This window comes from Astatotilapia calliptera, chromosome 15 (assembly GCF_964374335.1).
Source record: "Astatotilapia calliptera chromosome 15, fAstCal68.1, whole genome shotgun sequence".
In the NCBI taxonomy this organism is placed as follows: Eukaryota; Metazoa; Chordata; class Actinopteri; order Cichliformes; family Cichlidae; genus Astatotilapia; species Astatotilapia calliptera.
In genome coordinates this window covers 3,388,151-3,410,385 of record NC_137436.1, presented here as the reverse complement: position 1 = coordinate 3,410,385, position 22,235 = coordinate 3,388,151, and the positions used below count along the sequence as shown (strand labels likewise).

The 22,235-nt window shown below is 40.8% G+C and overlaps 1 protein-coding gene and 1 non-coding gene across 2 annotated transcripts; one reads left to right on the top strand and one right to left on the bottom strand.

Annotated features, from left to right (window-relative positions):
- Nucleotides 1–7,081: 7,081 nt before the first annotated feature.
- Nucleotides 7,082–20,279, bottom strand: selenoi (selenoprotein I). Its single transcript, XM_026194087.2, has 10 exons — nucleotides 20,138–20,279; nucleotides 17,777–17,845; nucleotides 17,258–17,366; nucleotides 16,582–16,656; nucleotides 10,820–11,082; nucleotides 10,624–10,732; nucleotides 10,487–10,535; nucleotides 10,211–10,391; nucleotides 8,647–8,826; nucleotides 7,082–8,138 (listed from the first exon to the last, which is right to left on the bottom strand). Exons 1-10 carry the CDS (start codon nucleotides 20,192–20,194, stop codon nucleotides 8,031–8,033), a joined length of 1,200 nt encoding a protein of 399 aa, XP_026049872.1. The 5' UTR covers nucleotides 20,195–20,279; the 3' UTR covers nucleotides 7,082–8,030.
- Nucleotides 20,280–20,575: 296 nt separating this feature from the next.
- LOC113037235 (oligosaccharyltransferase complex subunit 4 (non-catalytic)) lies at nucleotides 20,576–22,074 on the top strand. The gene is made up of 3 exons (XR_013901609.1): nucleotides 20,576–20,715; nucleotides 21,336–21,473; nucleotides 21,946–22,074. It is a non-coding gene; the product is annotated as an oligosaccharyltransferase complex subunit 4 (non-catalytic) (transcript).
- The last annotated feature ends 161 nt before the right edge of the window (nucleotides 22,075–22,235 follow it).

Genomic DNA, 22,235 nt, shown 5'->3' with positions numbered 1-22,235 from the left:
ACACATCTGCAAGCACAGTCGTGAGAACAAGAACGTTTTCTCAGGACTCTGTGCAGTCCCAAGAAAAGTAAAATCCATGATTCAATAACTTGTAGAACCACCTTTAGCAGCGATTGCTGAGATGCAGCTCCTGAGTTTTTAAAAAGCATTGCATAATCTGACCTTGAAGTGAGTTTGCTGGGACGTCCAATCCTGGGAATATCTGAGATAACACACACCTGAAGGTTATGGCCCATTTGGTAAGATGCTATAGGGATGGTTGCTTGTGGTCAAGGGCAGTTAGTCATGTGTGCTCATTTAGTTAAAATTGTTCAGACATCAAACATGCCTGGACTTGTCTCCCTGCAACTTCTTTTGATGTTTGCTGTTTTTTGTTAAGTTAGTTAAATATTAGAGAAGCATTAGAAACAGCAGCCGTGAGCTTTCTGAACCCAGCAGATGTGTCTTAAATCTTTTTTTCACTCATTATTTCCCTCCAGTCTCCCTTCTTTCCTCATTTGTCTTTGTACCCATTTATAAAGTCATTGTAAATTTCTTGTCTTAACTAGCATTTGTTCACACCACCCTCTGTGGATCAGTGTCTTTGTCTTTACTAAATTGCTATGCAACAATGTGGTCTCGTTAGATTGCTTTTGATTGTCTGTGCACAAAAAGTTGTCTCCGTGCAGACTAATCCTGAGGGAGAATCGTGTATTTAAAAGCTGCAGAAAAGAGCCCACAAAAAAACCTAACGTACCCTGATTGTACTTGTAAGCTGAAGCCTTCATGTCTGCGTATGTGTGTGTGCCTGCGTGCGCGTACACTGTGAACGCATAATGCCACCGTCTACAGTCTACAGCTCAGTTCATCTGTTAATGACTGATGAGAGATGTCCCCAGATGATCCCAGAACAAATGCAGGATTAAGAGCTGATACAAAACCACAAATATGTACAATAGACAAGAATATTGTATCGCTATCATGCATGAAAGAGAAGAACTCATCCACTCAGCTACCCCCCCTCGAATATCATGATATGACACAGATTTTTAAATTGCTAGTAACGATGACACTGATATGGAAAATACTAACTGGTGGTGAGCTGGAGGCCACAGGGGTTACAGGTGCAGTGCTTATGGAATGAAATGGATGGTGTTACTCCATTAGCACTTCAATAGTCTTGGGTGTCTCTGAGCATAATCGCTGTGTCCATCACGGTGTTTGCGTGCGCGCCTGTGTGTGCCAGTCTGGGTAACCCTGTGTTCCGGCGTGTCTAGTTTCTAATGATGGTCATCCATAATTGAGAGTCACCTCGCAGTGGAGGGCCGGGAACAGTCCAGGGTGGCGCGGTGGTTAACTGGGTTCCAGCTGCTCACCGTGAGCGTCCGTATATGAGTCACGGGGGGTCAGCGGTGCACAAAACGCCCAGCACCGCAGGGCAGCAACCTGAGCCCAGGGCAGTTTAATTGATGCCACCCCTGATTAACTGTCAGTTGGGCATCAACACCAGCTAATTCACTAAAGGACGTCCTGACCAGAGACATTTTAACCTCGGCGCGTGGGAGCCGCCCTCAGCTTAAACACACGTCGACTTTCAAAGCGCGGTAGATCATCGGAGAATGGGGAGAAAATCCTGTTTGTCCATGAAGCACATCAAAATCCTACAGTACAGCACTGTAAAAGTTTAAGGTCAGGGATGGATGGACAGACACCTTTAATATCTGAATTGGGTTCAGTGAGAATCACTTCAGTCTTTTAACTTCTCTCTGCCATGTAAAGCTTCTCTTATCTTTCCTGCAATGAAAATAAAGGCTAATGAAATCTTTTTACTAAAGTGTCTCATCATCTACATAACAAAACATGACATGAAAAAAGCTTCCTCTCTAGAGGTCGTCATTTACATTTATATTCACTAAACATTCAAACTTACTAACATTTTATCACATCTAAGCCAATAAAAACAATATTTTAAGTGAACTGTTCATTATAAAATATTATTGGCACTCATAAACAGTAAGAGATGCCGCTACAGGTGCACAGTTTATGTCAACCTAGTAAAAGTCCATACATTTGTTTCTAATAAGCAGACAGTTAAAATTAGTCAGTTATCTGTTTTACATGTTCCTGGGTGGATTTGAGAACAATCAAGTGTGCAGTTGTAATTGTTACTCATTCATTAGCAAATATAATTAAAGACAAAGTTTTTTCCACCTGGTCCCACAGAAGCTGTGCTGTTTAATGGATTAGAGCTCAGCTCAGTCTAAAAGAATTCTTCACTGAAAATGATTTTAAAATTCATGGCTTCAGAAAGTGGCCCCAAGGACTCACGTTTTGACAATATTAATAATGTGACTGGAAGACTGAGCACATGGATCGACCCAGCAGAAGTCCCCTGCTTTAGGATTAGGTTCAGGAAACTAAAGCTTCTTTCTTTGTGACTTCTTGGTCTTTTTTCAGTTTGCTAATGCTGTGAATCCACCACAGCTATCAAAGAGGCCAGCTTTAAACTTTTTTAGCATTTCAAGCAAAAAGACTGTGAGATTTTAAAGGATTAATATATTTCTCCATAAAGTGTGGAACTCGTTTGGTGCACAGATGTTAATAGGTATAAATGATCGACTGAAAATGAGTGATCATCTGTAATTTATTCCCCCCCACTCTTCTGTAACACTTCTGCAACCAGGCCGTTGTTCCCAGACAATCAAGTTGATCTCGTGTTTAATGTGCCAACAGTCCCCCGGCTTGCTCTTTGTTTGAATGAATCATTGCTTCGTGAAAAAGATCTTGGGGAGCTGCCAGCTGTTTTGACAGGCAGGACTCAGCACCTATGCACAATGGAGAGGCCGGCCCGACGCGCCTCCACATTCAAACATACAGCTCTGTGAGCTACAAGCATTTATTAAAGGCAAACTTGCCACAGACTCTGCCTCTTTGATGTTCTCTGGCAGCTGCCCTAATGACTTTAAGCATTTCAGATTTCTCTTTGTTTGAAAGTTTTCATTCATTTTCAATCAGTACTCTGCCTCTTAAACTTCCCCGTGAGATTTATTTTTACAGTCTTTCTGTGAGCGCAAAGCTGATAAAAACCAAAAACACACAAACTTTTTGCTATCAGACAAACTTGCATGCAAGGACACATCAATTACTAATGAAGTCTGTTAGAGAGAGCAGAGCCACATAAGTCAGGGGTGTTGAGTTCGGCACATTTTGTTCATACTACGAAGAAGACTTTAAAATGCCAACGTGTGAAGCTCATTTTGTGGAGAACTGTGTGCTGAAACAATTCTTTTATAGTTCTCAACTGTCTGGTCCACTCTACGCAAGTAAAACTGCAACATCTGCTGAGCTACAGCGCCATCTGCTGGATGAGCTGCATAATGCACAAGGATGGGCCAGTTCCTACCTTTGATATTTCATCTCTGAGGCACACACAGCGCTAGAAATGTGCAATGAATTGAACTCACTTGAACAGCATAGCTCCCAGGTATTAACCAGGGTATGTTTAATTGTTTTCCTTATTCCACTCAAATGTAATTGTGTTGCAGATTGTCGGAGTTCATTCGACCACAGTTTGACTGGAGAACAGCTGCAGACATGTTGAATTCATTGCATGGGCAAAACTGTGGATGATTTAATCCACATATTAGTTCATTCCACTTCTTAACTTTTAGTTTCACTATTTTTCTTTCCACATGTGACTCAGCAGTGTAGCGATTTACACATCTGCCTGTCAAGCGACCGATCGCTGGTTTAATCCAAGGAGGAGATGCAGATTTCTTGGGCGTTGTGTCAAAAAAAGCATGTGGTATAAAAATCTGCCACGCATGTGCTGTGGTGACCCCTTGCGACAAAGGGAGCGACTAAAAGTAGCTTCTTCCGTTCGTGTAAATAGGTTCAACAGTATATTCCATTTTAAAGCAATTTCATTATTTAAATGAGTGAAACTGAAATAAATGATGTGGTAAAATGCTCATTTTAATGTGGCGCAATAATGGAAGCATTTTTCTACAGCTGAGGTCTTGTTAGATTTTTATTTATATTTTCTTATTTTAGCATAAGACACTTGAATATCAGTAATTATCAATTTTAGTAGTGTATTTTTTTTTTGTCAGATTAGATCTGTTGCAAAGGTCAAGTGCTTCCCATTTCTGATAATATATACTATGAAATGCAGATATATTTTTCTAAAGTTACAATATATACTACCCTAAGTTGTGAAAATTGGAGTGTGCAGTTTGCCCTTAAAAAGTTCAGGGAACTGGACAACTGGAGCACTAAATGACTGCTACGCCTAAAAAGATATCTACAGCATCTGAAAGTCATGTCTTTAAGAAAACATGTCACTTTGTTCCACCATACAATACGTTCTGCAAAGACTGATTGCCAGTTCCTTCATTTTTCAGCATGACAATGATCCCAAACACGCTGCCAATGCACTAAAAGCATCTTGATAGAAAAACACACAGTGGAACATTGTGAGACATGGATTGGCCTCCACCAGAGCCCGGACCTCAGCATTGCTGAAGCAGTGTGGGAGCATTTTGACAGAGAACAGACCAAAAGGCAGAAACGTCCAAAGAAGAGCTTTGAATGTCCTTCAAGAAGCCTGGAGAACTATTCCTGAATACTTAAACAAAAGACAAGAAGGCTCGACTGGTGAAGAAAAAAAGCACTCACACCAAATATTGAGTTCCAAGCTCATTAAAATTGTACAAAGTCTTTTTTTGCTTCAATAAATCATAGCAACTATTTCCATTTTCCTAACAAAATATAAAGAAATGACCGGTGGTCTGAGACTCTTGCACACTACTGTGTGCAAAGAGGATTGGCACATATATTAAAACAACAGTGTATGAGGTGCTGCTCAAATCTGTTAGATGGGTCAGCTGTAATATTCACTGCTTTTAACCAATCAAACTTGCGCTGACACCCAAAAGCTTCAAAGACAACAGTCGGGATACTGTGGAAAGTTTCTCTGAATATTCTGCATGCAGCTAATAACATAGTGCTGTATGTAATCACAGTGCAGCACTCTTACTACACGAGGTGAGTGAATGCTGCTCTCTGCTACCCTCAGGAGGACACTTAAGAAATGACAGGCTTCCAAGCCCTGAAGTTCAAACCTCAGTCAACAGCAAAATGTTAAAGAAATCTATTTTTATTTGTTTCCGTACAGTCCTTCTTCTACTGGTTAAGTACAACATCACAAGAAGCCACACTGAGGCTCTGGAGCGTTTGCCAGAGCAGCATTATACAACAGCTTGGTTCATCTGAGGGTGGGTGGTTAAGACTTGCTAAGGAAGCAGCATGACAATTTTTTGTTTCCTTCTTTAAATAATAATTTTAAAAAATCCCAGATAACATTTTCTCTGATATGAATTCCCTGTTTGGATTGAGTTTGTAGTGTCTGCAACCTGGAGAGGAAATCCTACTGCTCCTTTCCACAGGATCCCAAAGACCTGGAGGTGATCTCATCAGCTGGTAAAGCAGCACACATAAAAAAAAATAAAATCCTACAATTGTTAAAAACAAACAAACAAAACCAAAAAACCTTAACATTGACACATTTAAACACTGTTCCATAGACCATTTTGTGTTTTGTGCTGCTGACTGGCATCACACCCCATCACGAACTGTCAGACAGTCAACAATCCCACTTAGTTTAAAAAAAAAAAAAAAAAGGAAGAAGAAATAATAATATGTATTTACAGAGATATTCACACATACAGCGTATACACCCATACTTAAACAGACATGTACTCATGGAGCTGTACATACCCAGACAGTGCACAAACCCACCAGAGACACAGTTAGCTCACTGTGCCAGGCTTAAATCAGTCACAGTTGTTGCCATTTTACTACAATCTACTTCATGAAGCGGGGCTCCATAAACATCATTTATTAAAACAAAAACTGTCCTATCAGTGTCAACTGTTATAATGCGATAATGACTGAAAAACAGGTACTGCGAATCACAATCACCTACTTAGCTGTCCATGTTCCTCCCAGCCATACAGGGACAGTAACTAGGTTGTGTTGTGGTCTCAGTGTTCAGTGATGCTCAGTAACAGTTTACGTACAAAACTTCTGCACAAGTGGTAAAACTGCAGAGATGATACCAGCGTTGTTTATATATCCCCAGTGCATGTTACCTATGTATCCTTAAAATAAAGAAGACTGTATAAAGAGATGATGCTTACTATGACTGTAAATCGTATTCAGTCAGATAACAAACAAACATTAACTCCTGACCGGCCTGACTGTTCCTGAGCCCAGTCCAAGGTTTTCCTATAATTCTTATTCAGTGTTGAGTTTTGTCCTTTTATTTTCAGCTTATTGGTTCTTCCTGTCCCACCTTTCAATAAAGACTGAGGTACCCCAAGTAAACAAGAACTTTACATACATACTGGTTTTCTTCTGGTTTGGCTGGTTTTCAAAAACGGTGAAGCTCAAACTGGTGAAACTAACAACCTGAGCTGAACTACAACAAGCCTGCCCCTCTTCTCTCGGCATGCTTTAAAAACCAGTTTGATGAAAATCCAAGTACCGAGGCCATGACTGAATGGCTATCACACTGGATCCATAGTTACAATCACAAGAGAGGAACAGTGTTTTACAGGACCGGAAAAAGCAACGAGAAGTTATCAGACACACTGCTGAGAAAAAACAAAAATAGAGGCGCTGACAGTATCAGTGCGAGGAGGGACCACGGAGCCAGGCGGTGCTGTGGAGTTCGCGGTGTCCCGTGCGACGACTTGTTCCCTCAGAGTGAGCCCGCTCCGTTAGCGGTTTTTGGACCCACTCTTCATTCAAGTGCTGCGCAACTTTACCACACACCATTGCCATAGCAACAGTTGAATCAAACCCTCCCCAAAAGACGTGATGTATGTTAAAAAATGTTAAAAACTACAACCAAAACACAGTTTTAAAAAAAGTGTTTAAAAAAAAGAAGAAGAAAAGAACGAATCAGCATGAAGACACGACACCTCAGATAGTAGGTAGAGTTGGGAAGCCAGTGCTCAGAGGTCAAAGTGGAAAGTTAGTAAAAGTCACCTGGGTTTGCTCTATAGTCAACTCTGTTCTAAGACGACAGCGCAGACAGTGAACTTCAGAGGGAAATTTGTACAATGTTTTACAGTTTCATTTAAGTTAGAAAAAAGGATGCCCCAAATCCCCCTGACACATACCATTTATATATATAAGTCGTCTCATTAAAAAAAAAAGGTGACAGAACCTTAAACACTGGACCCAGCTGTGGAGCCACATGTGGCCAGAGTTTGATGGTTTGGTCACGTTCAAGAACAACACTACTTGAGGCATTCCTGTTAATATAATAAAACTGAAATGGCATTTCCCCAAGGCATACGATACATTCATAATACTTTTAAGAGTACACGTGTGTGTGTTTGTGGCTGTGTCTATAATCAAATATCTGCCACAAAGTATTTATTCATCTGCATTAAAACAGAATAATGCATCTTCCTGTGTCAATTAGCTTGTACATCTATCTTATAAGTGAGGGGAATTTCTGCCTTTCCTCACTTTGAGTCGGAACTTAGAAGACAGGCTGTGTGAGGTGGAGGCCTGGAGTAGAAACGTGTGCGGTTAAGGGTTAGGCATTGACTTGTTATGGACAATATAAGAGGGGGGCGGTCTGGGCACTGCGCTGGGACAATGAGGGCCCTCACGAAAGATAGCAGAACAAACGATGCGAGTGTTTATCTTTGCATGGCTCGTCTGGGCTCCTGTCCTCGCGACTGAAGCACATTTCCGTAGGAAACAATTGCACCTCATTGGCTCAACCAAGTTGGCCAATCATCAGTGACGGAAGCCAGAGCCCCTGGGCCCACCACACCGCCGACACCAGAGTTTGGTTGGTGGATAGGTTAGGGGAAGTGTGAGCGTGCGTGCTCAGAGTGACTGTGTGTTTTTGAAGACACTGGAAAAAGAAAACCCTAGTCCTTTCCACTTGCAGTGTTGTCATGGATGGAGGGGATGCAGTTTCCGCGGTGATGAAAGTGAAGTGTCGGTAAGCAGAGGAGGAGAGAAGCTTAAACCTCTGCTCCTTTCAAGCCGATTCGTTCCTCCTCCTGTCAGTCGCTGTTGGGCTTCTTGAGGGAGAAGGCAAAGATGTTGAAGTGGTTACTGAGCTGTTTTACCTAGCAACGAAAAAGGTAAAAACAGCAGTTAATTCAAATTCAAAGGCCTTCATATATTCTGTTTCAGTTCAGTTTTGCATTGAATGCAAAGTTTAGGAACACGAAAATTACTGGTCTCCTCAGGGTTCAGGTTTTGGGCCATTGCTCTTTAACATGCACATTTTCTCTCCAAGTTAAATCATATAGGACAGAAGCATTATTCATTACAGCTATACAGGCCATGCAGTAAGATGTATTATGTATAAAATGGCTACATAAATGAAGACCTTTTGGAATTTGGTGGTTTAACGTCTATAAGTTTTGATCTAAATGAACACAATCACTGTTTTGGGGGGCTTTTTAAGTGTCTTCTTAGCCTCAGTTGGCTGCGTGTTACTGGCACTGCTGCAGTGCTGGTAATCAGGATAAAGGCAGAGCTACAGCAACAAACACATCTTTGTCTTTGGAACAGCTGCAGCCTCTTTGCACAGCAGGGAATGAAACATGTTCTTTGCATATGTGCTCTTACCACAGACACGCCGTAGTGTATGTGCGCTAATACGACAGCAGCTGTCCACAAATAAAGCAGAAGCGTCTCGTTGGTGAAGACCCTGGTGATGGCTAACACCACCACCGCTGTCATGGGCAGTAACAGTATGCTCAGTGGCTGGCAGCGTGTGTTACTCATTTGACACACAATCAACTTACACTGAAAGACAAACACATTCACAAAAAACACGTGAAAAAGCATTAACTATGTACTTCATCAAAAGTAATATGTATGGCATGTTTTGATTTCCAAAAACACGATAGTACCCGTTTGTTTTTTGATTTTCTAAAATAGATACTCAGCATCTTACAGACCGACGCCCTTCTATTTCTGAGGAATTCCATGAGGTCAGTAAAGCTACTGTTTCACCAACACTCAAGTATTAAACATAAATGTTAACCAGGCTGACATACACATTACTGTTAGCCTATATACTGTTTTAACAGTCACATTAAACCATAACTTAACAGATGGCTAAGGCAACAGCTAGTAACTGTGGCTACTTGATAAAAGGATAACATTATTGTGGGAGTTAGGCAGCAAATGCTATTAGTCTTGCCCCTCTGTGAGGTTAACAGACAGCATTACTTAACAGAAAAACACAATAAGGGTCTAAAAAGTGTTGTGTTGCTCCTAAAGTCTCACACTGAAGTTGAAAAGTCCTGAGTTGAAGTTCACCAGCAGCTAAACAGAAACAGTGGCAGGCCACCTTAACAACTCATTTTAGAAAGAAAAATACGGTGCCAAGTAGGGGTGGGCGATACATCGAATAAACTCGATGTATCTCAAGTTTTTCCACGTACGATGGTTAAAATGGCTTTATTGTAACCATCCAGTATAAGTCGCCATGGAATTATTAAGCTGTCTGAATGTAACTCACTCTAAATTTTCTTTTCTCCCACATGCTGCGAATGCATCATTAACCCCCCCCAACCAGAAAATGTTCTACCCGCGCACTGTGCTGAGCATGCGTGTCTATATACCAGCAGATAAGGAAAAATATGGTGATAGTGGGAGGATGTTGAACATAATGCTGTAATTTGCAAAACATGCCGTAAAACTACTGCCGCAAAAGGTAGCAGTACCAAGAAAACTTTCCACCAGCTCAAAAGTCATCCACTGCAAAATTAAGACCGTTTTAAACTCTGCAATCTGATTCGGGGGCACTGGTTCGGGGGCACTGGGTTTCAAGACATATTGCGATGTATATTGTGTATCGCGATATAGCCGAAAAATATCACGATATTACATTTTCCTCACATCACCCAGCCAAGTCACCAGAAGCATATGAAATAAACAGGACTGTAGCTGAATACATGTGCATGGACCAGGACTATTGTAATCTATCTTTGACAAGTTGAAAAAACACAAATGAAATCTTTGGTATAGAAAATGGTATCAAGTATTTTCCTGGGTATCAGTACAGAGTTTGAAATTCTAGTGAGAAATTCTGACTGAGGAAACTACATTGCAGAGATGAAGGAAAAAAACAACACAAAAAAAAAAAAAGAAAAAAAAAGAAAAAGAAAAATCACACACTTACCGTGACGTTGGCAAAAGCTGTCCCCACCATGAGGTAGAAGATCCTGGGCTGCAGCACCAGGATGTTGGATGGAGAGTAGATCACCCAAATGGTGGACAGGACAAACAGAAGAAACGGCGAGAGGAAAGGCAGTAAACCTTCATACAGGCTGCTGTGCTTCAGTGTGTTATTCCTGTAACCCCTGCAAAAGCACCGTGGGAAAACAGTTAAGAACAGAATTAGCAAAGGCAAGAGAAAAAAGAAAATATGATCTAAACTGATATAAGTTGTGCTTACTTGAGGACGTTGTAGAGGCTCATAGGTAAGGTCACAGTGAAGGAACAAGCTGGAAATCAGCAGAAATTAGTTTCAGTTTCACTGCTTTGGCTAATGAATGAACATATTCAGTAACTGAGTAATTAAACACAGCTCACCAATGATCATAAAGGTGAAGAGGTCTCTGTAGAGAAGGTGAAAAATAACTGGCTGGTACCAGGTTTCCACACCCACTGCAGCAGTAACCAAGTAAACAAGGGAGATTGTCTGCAAGGAGACAGGACACAAGACAGATGTTTAGAAGTCTAGAGTAGTGTCTCACACTGTCAATCAACCAAATGCCCAAAAACTTACCACTTGGCTGATATCATATCCCCAAGGCAGAAACAAGATGCCAGTGTTATATTTCTCCCAGTGGGACAGTATGAAGGAGAACAGCACCACCCACAGTATGTAAAAAAGTGTGACCACACCAACACCACTCTCCGCACGCCCAAATATAGAGTATACAGTGGCCACAAAGAAGACACAGGCCCAGCTGTCCAGACCGTGGTCAAAAAGCTCCCCTAGCGGTGTGGAAGAGTTGGTGCGACGTGCCTGTTTGCCATCAACACCATCTATAAAAAGCACAGACAGACACAGATCAGCACATACAGTACAAGTTTATGGGGATATGTATTAGGGGTGCAACGATACACAAAATTCACGGTTCGGTTCGGTTCGATACTTTGGTGTCACGGTTCGATATTTTTTCGATACAAAAAAATGTTCATGCCTTTTTAATTTGTCATTTATTAAAATTATAAATATATATTTTAACTCAAAAGTACAGTTTTTAAATTTAACCCTAACCCTTGTGCGTGTTTTTTCTTTTGACAGCGAATGCGCACCTGCGGACCACTTATGTGCAGCCCTGGTTATTTAGCTCATCATATCGCAGCCACAGAAATTCTTTTGTCCATGAAACCATAAAGCTGCACTTTCTTTTTGCCTTATAGTCTGATTTGTCATAACTTCTCCGTTTTGTGGTAAGCTTTTCTTTGGCTGTCACTTCTTCACCCTGACCTGTCTTATTTGGCTCAGCAGAACTAAAATATATATCTGTCTGTGAAGGTCATCGTAGTCAAATATATATCCTGCTGCTTTTACACACGCACTCACATAAGCTCAGCGATTCTCTGCGCGATCAACCTCTCACATGTTTAAGCTGCGGGAGATTTCACTTGTCATGTTTGCATAGTAAGCTAACGATTAATAAGACGATGTCAGAGGAATTGGTGCACAAATTATCATCACTCACAGATCAGTGCTGTCATTGCAAAGTGAAAGCAAAAAAACAAGCGCAAATTCAAACGCGACTTCAATATGTCACATATTGACAGTGGCTCACCGATGCCAATGACATAATTACCCAGCTACATTTCTGAAAGAATGCAAAAGCATTGACATATATTTTTCCTTCCTACAATAGCCCGACGGGCAGGGAAGAGATAGATTTTGGTAGCCCGACTGAAAAGATCGCTAGCCCCGGGACGTCGGGCTAGCGATATTGCGAGCCCTGTATCTGATTGAGGAATCACTCATCTTTGGAAAAGAGAGTTTATTACAGAGAAATGGCTCTTTCCAAAATAAAAGCTATACTATCCGCTTCTTCTGGGCTATATTCTCAGCAGCATATTAAACATATAAGGAGAATCATGTGCTAACAGCTGTCTAAATGACTCGGCTAAAGTTAGTAGCATGCTTGTTGTTTTTGTCTTTGCACTAGGATGATGTCGGCGTAAATGTGCAGTTTATATTCGTTGTGTTCCCACTAGTGCTTTCAGGTTAATCTCGTTGAAATGACATTAACGCCACAACACGGCAAATCTCCGTTAACGAGCTACCGCCGATCGCCCCGTGCATGGGGCTAGACGGCCAACACGTTAACGAGCTAACTGCGCTAACACACTAGTTCCCACCCATGTAATTGAGCATTGCATGGCACATCCAACATACTGTTTTACTTTAGTGCATGACTCGCTTACCTTCAGGGTCATACGTCACATGAAAACCAAAATAATTCCAAACGCCAGATCTGAATGAGGGTGCGGGAGGTCCATGTTGCAAAGAGAGCTTAACTTCTGTCTCGCTAGCTTGCCCTGCGCTCTTCCTTCTGACGATGCTGTCTGTGTTGAGCGCTCAGTGAATCTGCGTTCGACTACTCCGCCTAGGCTCGACAGTGCAGCCTAGGCGGAGTAGTCGAACGCAGATTCACTGAGCGCTCAACACAGACAGCATCGTCAGAAGGAAAGTTGATAAAATAAATTAAAAATTTTGTATTGTTCGATACATATGCGTACCGAACCGAAAGCACTGTATCGAACGGTTCAATATCGATACGAATATCGTTGCACCCCTAATATGTATATATGATGACATCTCTGCTCAGCTAAGGCTGAGCATAACTGGTCAAAGGGAGCAACATTCCTACTTCCCACTTCACTGTTACACCAACACAGCTGGGCTTCATTCAGTTCACTCAGGAGCACAGCCTCACATGAAACATCACGGTTGCTTCACTTTAATGGTTCACAGAGTATGACGGAAGGATAGATAAGAAGGGATCAGTATAACTAACACAGATCATGTCAGTGGGAGAGCAACAGAGAATTATAAAAAGATATTTATCATAAACTGCAATGAGAAAGTCAAAACTGAAAGTATGCCCAGAGATAAGAGGCTTTGTTCATGTCTAAACGTTCACATTTAATGTTACACGCAGTGATTACTGAGGTCATCAGTCATTAGGGCTGTGTGATATGACCAAAATCTCATATCCCGATATAAGAATTTTATCGTCCGATAACGATATAAATCACAAAAATGTAACATTTCCTGTAAATTCTGTGAATCTTGGGCAGCTCGACTTGCATGAAGTGTTTCCAGCTGGGCGTCGTGTACCTGGAGTCGAATGTTTTAACCGATGCATGAAACGATACATTTTTAGACATAAGTTGTAACAGCCGCCGTTTTCTTTGTGAGTATTTATTACACTGCGTGCTGCGGGGAAAAGCCTGCTCTAACGTTTGAGTCTAAGGTTTATTTTTTAGCACCTGGCGGCTCTTTTTTGCTTCTCATCCGTAAATACTCTGCATCTTTCACGTGATTCAGTTTATTTTGAAAAGTCTCAACAGGATCTTGAGCTTTATTGTGAAACGTTTATGTGGAAAATAAACAAGTGGACACGCGGTGATTTTACGGTCCTTGTTGCTAACAACAACGCATAAAAACAAGCGCTTGTCCGTCCGTAGTGTGGTTATATTAAATATAAGAGAAAGAGAGAACTTTAAGAAATTAATATAGCCACTACAGTGACCATCAAAATGATGAAATATATTGCCGTAAAGTTTATTTTGCGACACCACGAAACAAACAATAGCGTAAAATGAAACGATAGACGTTTTTATATCGTCATCCGATACATATCGTTATATCGAACAGCCCTATCAGTCATTCACTAATGTCATTCTCCTGTTTTGGCTTCCCTTCATTGGCTTCCTGTTAAATCCAGAATTGAATTCAAAATCCTGCTCCTCACATACAAGGTCTTAAATAATCAGGCCCCATCTTATCTTAATGACCTTGTAGTACCATATCACCCTATTAGAGCGCTCCGCTCTCGCTCTGCAGGCCTACTTGTTGTTCCTAGAGTATTTAAAAGTAGAATGGGAGGGAGAGCCTTCAGTTTTCAGGCCCCTCTTCTGTGGAACCAGCTTCCAGTTTGGATTCAGGAGACAGACACTATCTCTACTTTTAAGATTAGGCTTAAAACTTTCCTTTTTTCTAAAGCATATAGTTAGGGCTGGACCAGGTGACCCTGAATCCTCCCTTTGTTATGCTGCAATAGATGTAGGCTGCCGGGGGATTCCCATGATGCATTGAGTTTTTCCTTTCCAGTCACCTTTCTCACTCACTATGTATTAATAGACCTCTCTGCATTGAATCATATCTGTTATTAACCTCTGTCTCTCTTCCACAGCATGTCTTTATCCTGTCTTCCTTCTCTCACCCCAACCGGTCGCAGCAGATGGCCGCCCCTCCCTGAGCCTGGTTCTGCCGGAGGTTTCTTCCTGTTAAAAGGGAGTTTTTCCTTCCCACTGTCGCCAAAGTGCTTGCTCATAGGGGGTCATATGATTGTTGGGTTTTTCTCTGTATCTATGAAGCGCCTTGAGGCGACTTTTGTTGTGATTTGGCGCTATATAAATAAAATTGAATTGAATTGAATTAATGGTGTTCAGGACAAACAGAAGAAACGGAGAGAGGATTCAACTCTAACCTAACTCTGCAGTCTAGCAGGAATGGCTTACGTTTCAGGATGCTGCAGTGTGACCCTTCTCTACAGTCAGGGAATGAAGCTGCTTCAAAGTGTGAGATTATTATATTATCTTATGCCACGTTAGACCCCTAATTAAAGATTGTGAAATCATTATGTAGTTTTAGTTTGCATTATTCTCCTGAAGAGGTGATAACTATCACAGTTATTAAACTGATTTGTATTACATTAGACTGCTCATTTATTGTGAATGAATGATATTGTTTTATGATGCATTATACTGCTGAGTTATAAGAAATACTGTTTTCAGAGAGTCATCACCTTATTTGTCTGATTAGAAAAGAACAGAACATACTGCACAGGAAGCCAAGGTCATAACATAAATGTGTGGAACGCTCAGACACTTCAAGATCAGGCGGACACCTTCCCGCGCTCATCTCTCCTCCGGATGGTCTCGGCTCATAAAGTGTTGAATTGTACGGAATAAACGATTGTTGATTGAGCATTTATACACCGAGTATTGTCCTTCCTTCAGCCCAAAGACCAAACAGAATTGGGAGAATTTAACAAAAGGCAATTACAGTGGTCCCTCGTTTATCGCGGTACTTACGTTCTAAAAATAACCCACGGTAGGTGAAATCCACTAAGTAGCTAACTTTTTTTTTTTTTACAATTATTATAGATGTTTTATGCCTGTAAAACCCCTCACTACACACTTTCTACACTTTACTCCGACAGGCATGAACATTTTCCCACTTTTCTTTATGGTTTAAACACTCTAAAAGTAAAAATAAGTCCAGTGTTACAGAATAACACCAAAGGCACCCGTGATTGCCTCTGACGGTGCGAAACGTTTCATCGACATTTTTTTGTTTGTTGGAGAAAACTTACAAACATACAATACAGCACTTCAGAGTCACACCGCTAGCGATCAAAGATTTAGATAAATTTTACAAGCTGAACGTGTTCTGTACTGTACAAGAGACACGGCACGAGATTGATTGACAGTGGTCTACAGCCAATCAGAACACATTACATTTAAAAATGTGTTGTTGGTTGTTTTTTTAAAAGCATGCAAAATTGCACACACAAAAAATCAGCGAAACAGCAAGACCATGAAAGGTGAACCGCATTATAGCGAGGGACCACTGTACTTATGTTATAGCTATTAAGTGGGCAGCCATATGTACTGAAACCTATTTCCCCAATGACATTTTCCAGCCTGGATTTCCCCCACCTTGCTACTTGTCAGAAGATACGTCTCTTTTTTTCAGCCTTGACAACCACACATCATACTGAATATCAGACAACAATTTTATTTCAAATATGCTTTCCTTCAAGTTTTGTTTTTTTAAATAAAATATATAGATATCAGAATTGGGAGTGCAATATATTTACTCTTATAATGTTGTTGCAATGGTGGTTGGTCCCTTATATTTCATACACATACCTCCAGGATGTCATGCATAGCTTTAGACAGACAAGTGCAGCTTTATCAGATTCAAGTTACAAATAGTCTGATAACTTTTATGATTTCAGTTAGAGATACTTCTAAAAAATGAAAATGTAATGCTATGAGATGTAACATGAGTGCATATAAACAATCCAGAAAAACAGGTGTCTGCGTGCCTCATTCTATAAAGTAAGCATCCGAAACAAAAACAGAATAGGGGCCTTTAAGCTTTCGAGGGGCACTGCACTTCCCTGTGAGTTTCTCTACTTCCCATGAGTAAGAAGGGGGAAAAAAATGTACAATAAAAATAAAAACAAGCCACATAGAGTTGCAGAGGTCAGAACTCACCAAGTGTATAGGCTAAGAAGTTGAAGATCCCCGCTGCAACCCAGACCCAACTAGGCACGTGTTGGTATCCTGCAGCTGAGAAACAAACATTGTGAGTATATGGCACGACACACGGAGATCATGAAAAACTTAGACTAGAGTAATTTTCCACATTACTGATTCCACTCACTAGACCAATGTTATCCAATCTAAAAAAGTCAATATTTTAGGACAACTGTTAATATGTGTGCACTGTTTGGATTAGCTATTCCTCTAAGAGCTCAGTACTGACAGATAAAATCCTGACCGGCCCTCTTATTGACTGTAGAGGTCAGCCTTTTGTCCATGAGTGTTTCATTTATGTGTGTATAAGGTAACCACTTAGATTGGACAGCAGACACGCCAGAGCAAAGTATCTTATTTGCAATACAGAGATGTAGTCTGGGCATGTAAACAGGAACAGCTCCCTGGGTGTTGTTGCCTGTGTTAATGACGTAACGGGTTAGTGATTACCATGAGCCACCATAGGCAGTCAATCGCTGGACTTTGCCTTCCATAAACAAACTTGCACATGCCTGAATCTCTCTTCCTACTCTAGACAACAGCGATGGATTCAACCCACGTCTAGTCTGTTTGAGGGAAAACAAACTGAGCAACCCTCCCCAGTTTAAGAAAAAGGAAAAAGTGAATGACCTACAAGATGCATTGAAGTCAAAGTCGTAGAAGGCCAACATGAGGAAGTTCAACACAAGGAACATAAAGCCTGTAAATGTAATGAGGTTTGGTGCCAACCATGTGGGTAGAAACTGTTGAGAAAAGAGTGAGAGAAAAAAAAAAAAAAACAGAGGCTGTGAGAACAACAATTCATGATCATGGCACTCAGCTCTCACACACAGTTTTCTCATCATAGTAATGGCATATTGAATAACTGGAATTTAATTAGTAGTGCTGAATAGAAGATTTATGTATATTAATATGAACCTTTTCAAATGACTGTCTGGTTAAATGACAGCATTAAAAACAACAACAACAAAAAATCCTCCCAAATCTAAAACAAACCATTACAATCAGTGACTGATGTGTTCTGACACTGGCAGAAAAATGCGCGCTGGTAATGCATCAGGTCGCCTCGCTACTGTATCACAGCACACGGCTGGAAATCTCATTAATGATGTAGCCTGCAACTGACACATTAAGCTGGACGGGTCTTCCTCACCTTCACAACAAGGTTCCAGAAAGGATGCATGACGTAGATGGACAGGGGATTCGAGTCCACTGCGCTGTACTGCAAAGAGGCACAGAGGTGTGATCACAAACAGGTCTTTAATTCTGCATTTCATTGCAGATAAAGCAAAGCAACTGCCTTGTTAACTGGACCGTCTTGATACTAAATAAGAATAAAACTGATTGCAGTGTTCACCTTTTTCCATTGTAGGACCCAATGTAAAAGCTATATTGCATTGGACTGTGTGTTTTATTTTAGTAGGCTTTCCTATTAGGAGTAGATATTGAATCTTTGATATCTATCCTTTGGCACACCCATCTCCTAGATAGACTTTGATCACACTGTCACTCTTAGATACTTGGAAGAAGGGTGGGATCTTCATTTTTAGGGGACTACACAAAACTATTGTTTTTTTGTTTTGCTTTGTTTTTGTTAAATACACTGTTCTTACAAAAGCTGGGCTCCCCAGTCTTCACTTTCCAAGTTCACTGTGAATACAGTGCAGCACTTAATACTGCAACAGCCAACTAAGGACACAGGCTAATTTTACTACACAGTGCTCTCACTCAAGCCTACACAATGATTTATCTAACCTAATATGAAAATGTTTATCTATTGCTGCAATACTGACAGCGTGTTCACTGCAGATAATGATGATTATAATATGTGATGACATAATAGGTTGTTTGTGTAATCACCTGTGTGATTAATTATAACCATACATGGAAAAACAGGCACTATAATCATAGTCTGTGTGCATTAACAGATACACAAGTATGTCACTTTCACACCAACTAGGGGCGATCGTGGCTCAAGAGTTGGGAGTTCGCCTTGTAATCGGAAGGTTGCCGGTTCGAGCCCCGGCTTGAACAGTCTCGGTCGTTGTGTCTATGGGCAAGACACTTTACCCCTTGCCTACTGGTGGTGGTCAGAGGGCCCGGTGGTGCCAGTGTCCGGCAGCCTCGCCTCTGTCAGTGCGCCCCAGGGTGGCTGTGGCTACAATGTAGCTTGCCATCACCAGTGTGTGAATGTGTGTGTGAATGGGTGGATGACTGGATATGTAAAGCGCTTTGGGGTTCTTAGGGACTAGTAAAGCGCTATATAAATACAGGCCATTTACCATTTACCAACTAAGGTGGCCCTGCAGTCTGTGACCTGTTACAAATGAATGTGAGAAGTGGAGTGACAGAAAAAAAAGTGAACTGATCAGCTGAGCAATCTCCACGCTCTTGTGTTCTTCCCACTTAAAGCTCATCTATATGCATCTTTATTCCCCTTTTGAGAAAGCAACCTCTGTTTTCAAGGAGAGCCACAATCCCCTCATTTGCTCTCATTTGTCCTTCTCTGCTGCCTGCTAGAAACCAGTGCTTGGGTTACGGCTGCTATTAGACAGGGGAAGCCACTTACAAGGAAAAAACTGGGAAAAAATGGTTTCTTGTGACAATCAGAGATATATGACGACTCTTGCTTTTGCTTCAGTCTGAAGCATTAAAAGCATGAGGTATTAGGAAGGAGCCTGAGTACCCACACTAGGGTTTCAAAGGAAGAAGAAACTTGACTGAAATAATGCAAAACATATAGAAAAAGTTGTAATGTTATAGCACATGTTAACAAAATGAAGATATTCAAAGATCAACTTACTACTTAAAATACTCCATGACTTCCATGCCCTTACAGATGAGCGCACTGGTAATAGCCCAGTGAAGCGCATCCTTATGGGAATTAACTAACAACTAAAATGCTATTAGTTGGCAAACACAAAGTGTGATTCCGTTCAAAACCCATCAAAAGACAATGTTGCACACCCCAGGATTTTTTACAATTAATTTAGACGTTTTTAATGTGCTTCTTTGTTTCTCATATCCTACTGGATCCAGTTCAATGGTTTCCTCTCCACGCTACCATTACAGGTGTTCGTTAGCAGTTTTATTCCTTACAGTGGCTGAAATAAAAAATATTAACAGCTGGAGTCCAATAAAAAGGAAATAGATAAAGTCTCTGAATTGTGCTGTCAAAGCAAAGAAGCCTCCATTCAAATACAACATAAGCAGAGAGGAGTCGCTAGCTGTTAGCGCATATGCACCAAATGTAAAGTAAAATACAGAAAATAAGGACACTTCCGAGCAGAAATTTCAAACTAAAAACGTACCATTGGTGAATATGAGATGAGCTACTTTGCGGCTTTTATTTTCAACAGGAAAAATGGCAAACATCCGGTATCGTTCCGTAAACTCTGAGTACCTTTACACATTTTTCAGGGGAAGCACCCTGCAGATCGTGACAACTAGCTGCTAAACGTACAGAGCCTGTCCGCTCAGCGGCTAGCATGCCATTGTAACCTATAAATCATACCTTATATTTGTCGAAGCCCGCAAGCTGCTCCTGAGTGACATATTCGTAAAGAGCCATGGCGGTAGGGTCTGGCTCAAAGACGAGATAACTAAATATCTCTTCCTTTGGAAATGCAAATCTCCAATGTTAGCTGCCGTGTTCAAGTACCATCTAGCTTGGCCGCCTTCGTTTACGCCGGGTGAGGCGATGTCGAACCATAGGGGCCACTCCTACGGAGCGCAACCCCCTTCCCGGTTAAACAGTAGCTCACTACCGCCACGCAGGCCTGGAGGACCCTGAAAAAATAAACCACACAAAATTCCATGAAATTCTGTTGACTGGGTCCCTCTTCCACTATGGTATGGTGATTGTGGTCTCACCTGATAAAAAAGAATGCTAAAATAACTTTTAAAGTGCCGGAAACAGTTTTGACTCCTGTTAATTGCTCACCAACTCCATCAATCAAACAGCTTCTATGGTGCTCCTAGATGTGACGTGGCTTTCCTCTTTGACCGGAAGAAACGTCACTGCGCTTACCTGCTGTTGGAGAGCTGGAGTATTGCTCGAACCGGGAGTTAAAAAGCAATTTAACAGAAAATGTGAGTGATAACATTTGGTAAACGTGATTGCACTTGGATAAAATTTGTAATTTTGCTGAAATATAATATGAAACGTTACTTATTTTACTTAGTTCAGTTCGTGGGGGTGTTAGTAGTTAGCATGCTTAGCATCGCTAAAGCTACGTTGATTGTCCACTTAGAAATTTTACTAAAATATGATAATTTGGCGGATTATTTTGAAACTATCCGATCACTCCTATCTGTTATTATCACTCTGTTGATTCACATAAAAATCCTAATATGCAAACTGCGGCAACGTGCAAAATGTCGGCACTTAATTGTAACATTACATGAAGTTGTGCATGATCTCGCTACTATTTCATTTTTTCCCAACTTTCTGTGTTAATTTGTGACATAATTGTCATGCCTTACCTTCAAGTCGCTAGTGAAAGAGAATGACATTTATTTGAAACTGGTGAAAGGTCCTGAAATGCATTCAGATATCTGCCAAAGCTGTAAAAATAAGCACAGAATATACAAAATAAACATGACTTTATTTTAACCCTTTGAAAATGCCTCTTCTCCTACTACCCACTGATGTAACACACTTTTTCTTCACCCCAGCACCTGCCTAATCTTGCCTCTGTGTCCTTTTGCAGAATGGTGACAGACGTGCAGCTGGCCATATTTGCCAACATGCTTGGCGTCTCCTTGTTCCTGCTAGTGGTGTTATACCACTACGTTGCTGTGAATAACCCCAAGAAGCAGGAGTAGAGTTGTACAGTATGACTGCAGAGGTCAGTGAGGTCAGACACTGTTTGCGTTTTTTTCTTTTAACATTGTCATTTCTGATGTTGATCATCATAAAATAACAAATTGGACAAAAGCAGGTTCTTTCAGTTTTTCTTTTTATTGTGTTTCTATTATGTATACCCCCATGTATTAAAAAACATGACTCAAATCCATCTATAACTGTTTTATAGTATGGCAGCTTTTACATTTAGTTAGTATAATTTTGGTGCTGCCAGTGCTACATTATTCTATTATTGAAGAAAAGTCTCTTCTACAGTTTTCAGTAAGTGTCATTAATAAAGGAAAATGCACAGAAATAAAGGTTATTGGGCTACATATATAGAGTTAATTTGTTCCATCCTAGTTCATGGCTGATCACTGAGCACTACTAAAAATCTGGAGGAATAATTACAAACAAACAGGATTTTAAGGTTTAACAACTGTGAAACGACTGAGGCTTTCTTTTCCTCCCCACAGACGAGATGGATGTCAAAACCACCACCTTGATTACATCATCCCCCTCATCATCTCCTCTTTCTAAGAGGTGTAATTTCTGTTTGCACAAGGATCTTTTTTCTTTTTCTAATAAACATGTTTGAATTTGAATTTCTACAGTCTTTGAATTTTTTCACCTGCTCTGTACACATGTAAACATTTGTTATGCAACTTTAAAATACATGGAGTTTATTGCAGGTTATTTATACTTCCAAATTTAAACACAGTTTTGTTCATCACAATCTTTGCAAAAAAACCCAAAACACGAACGC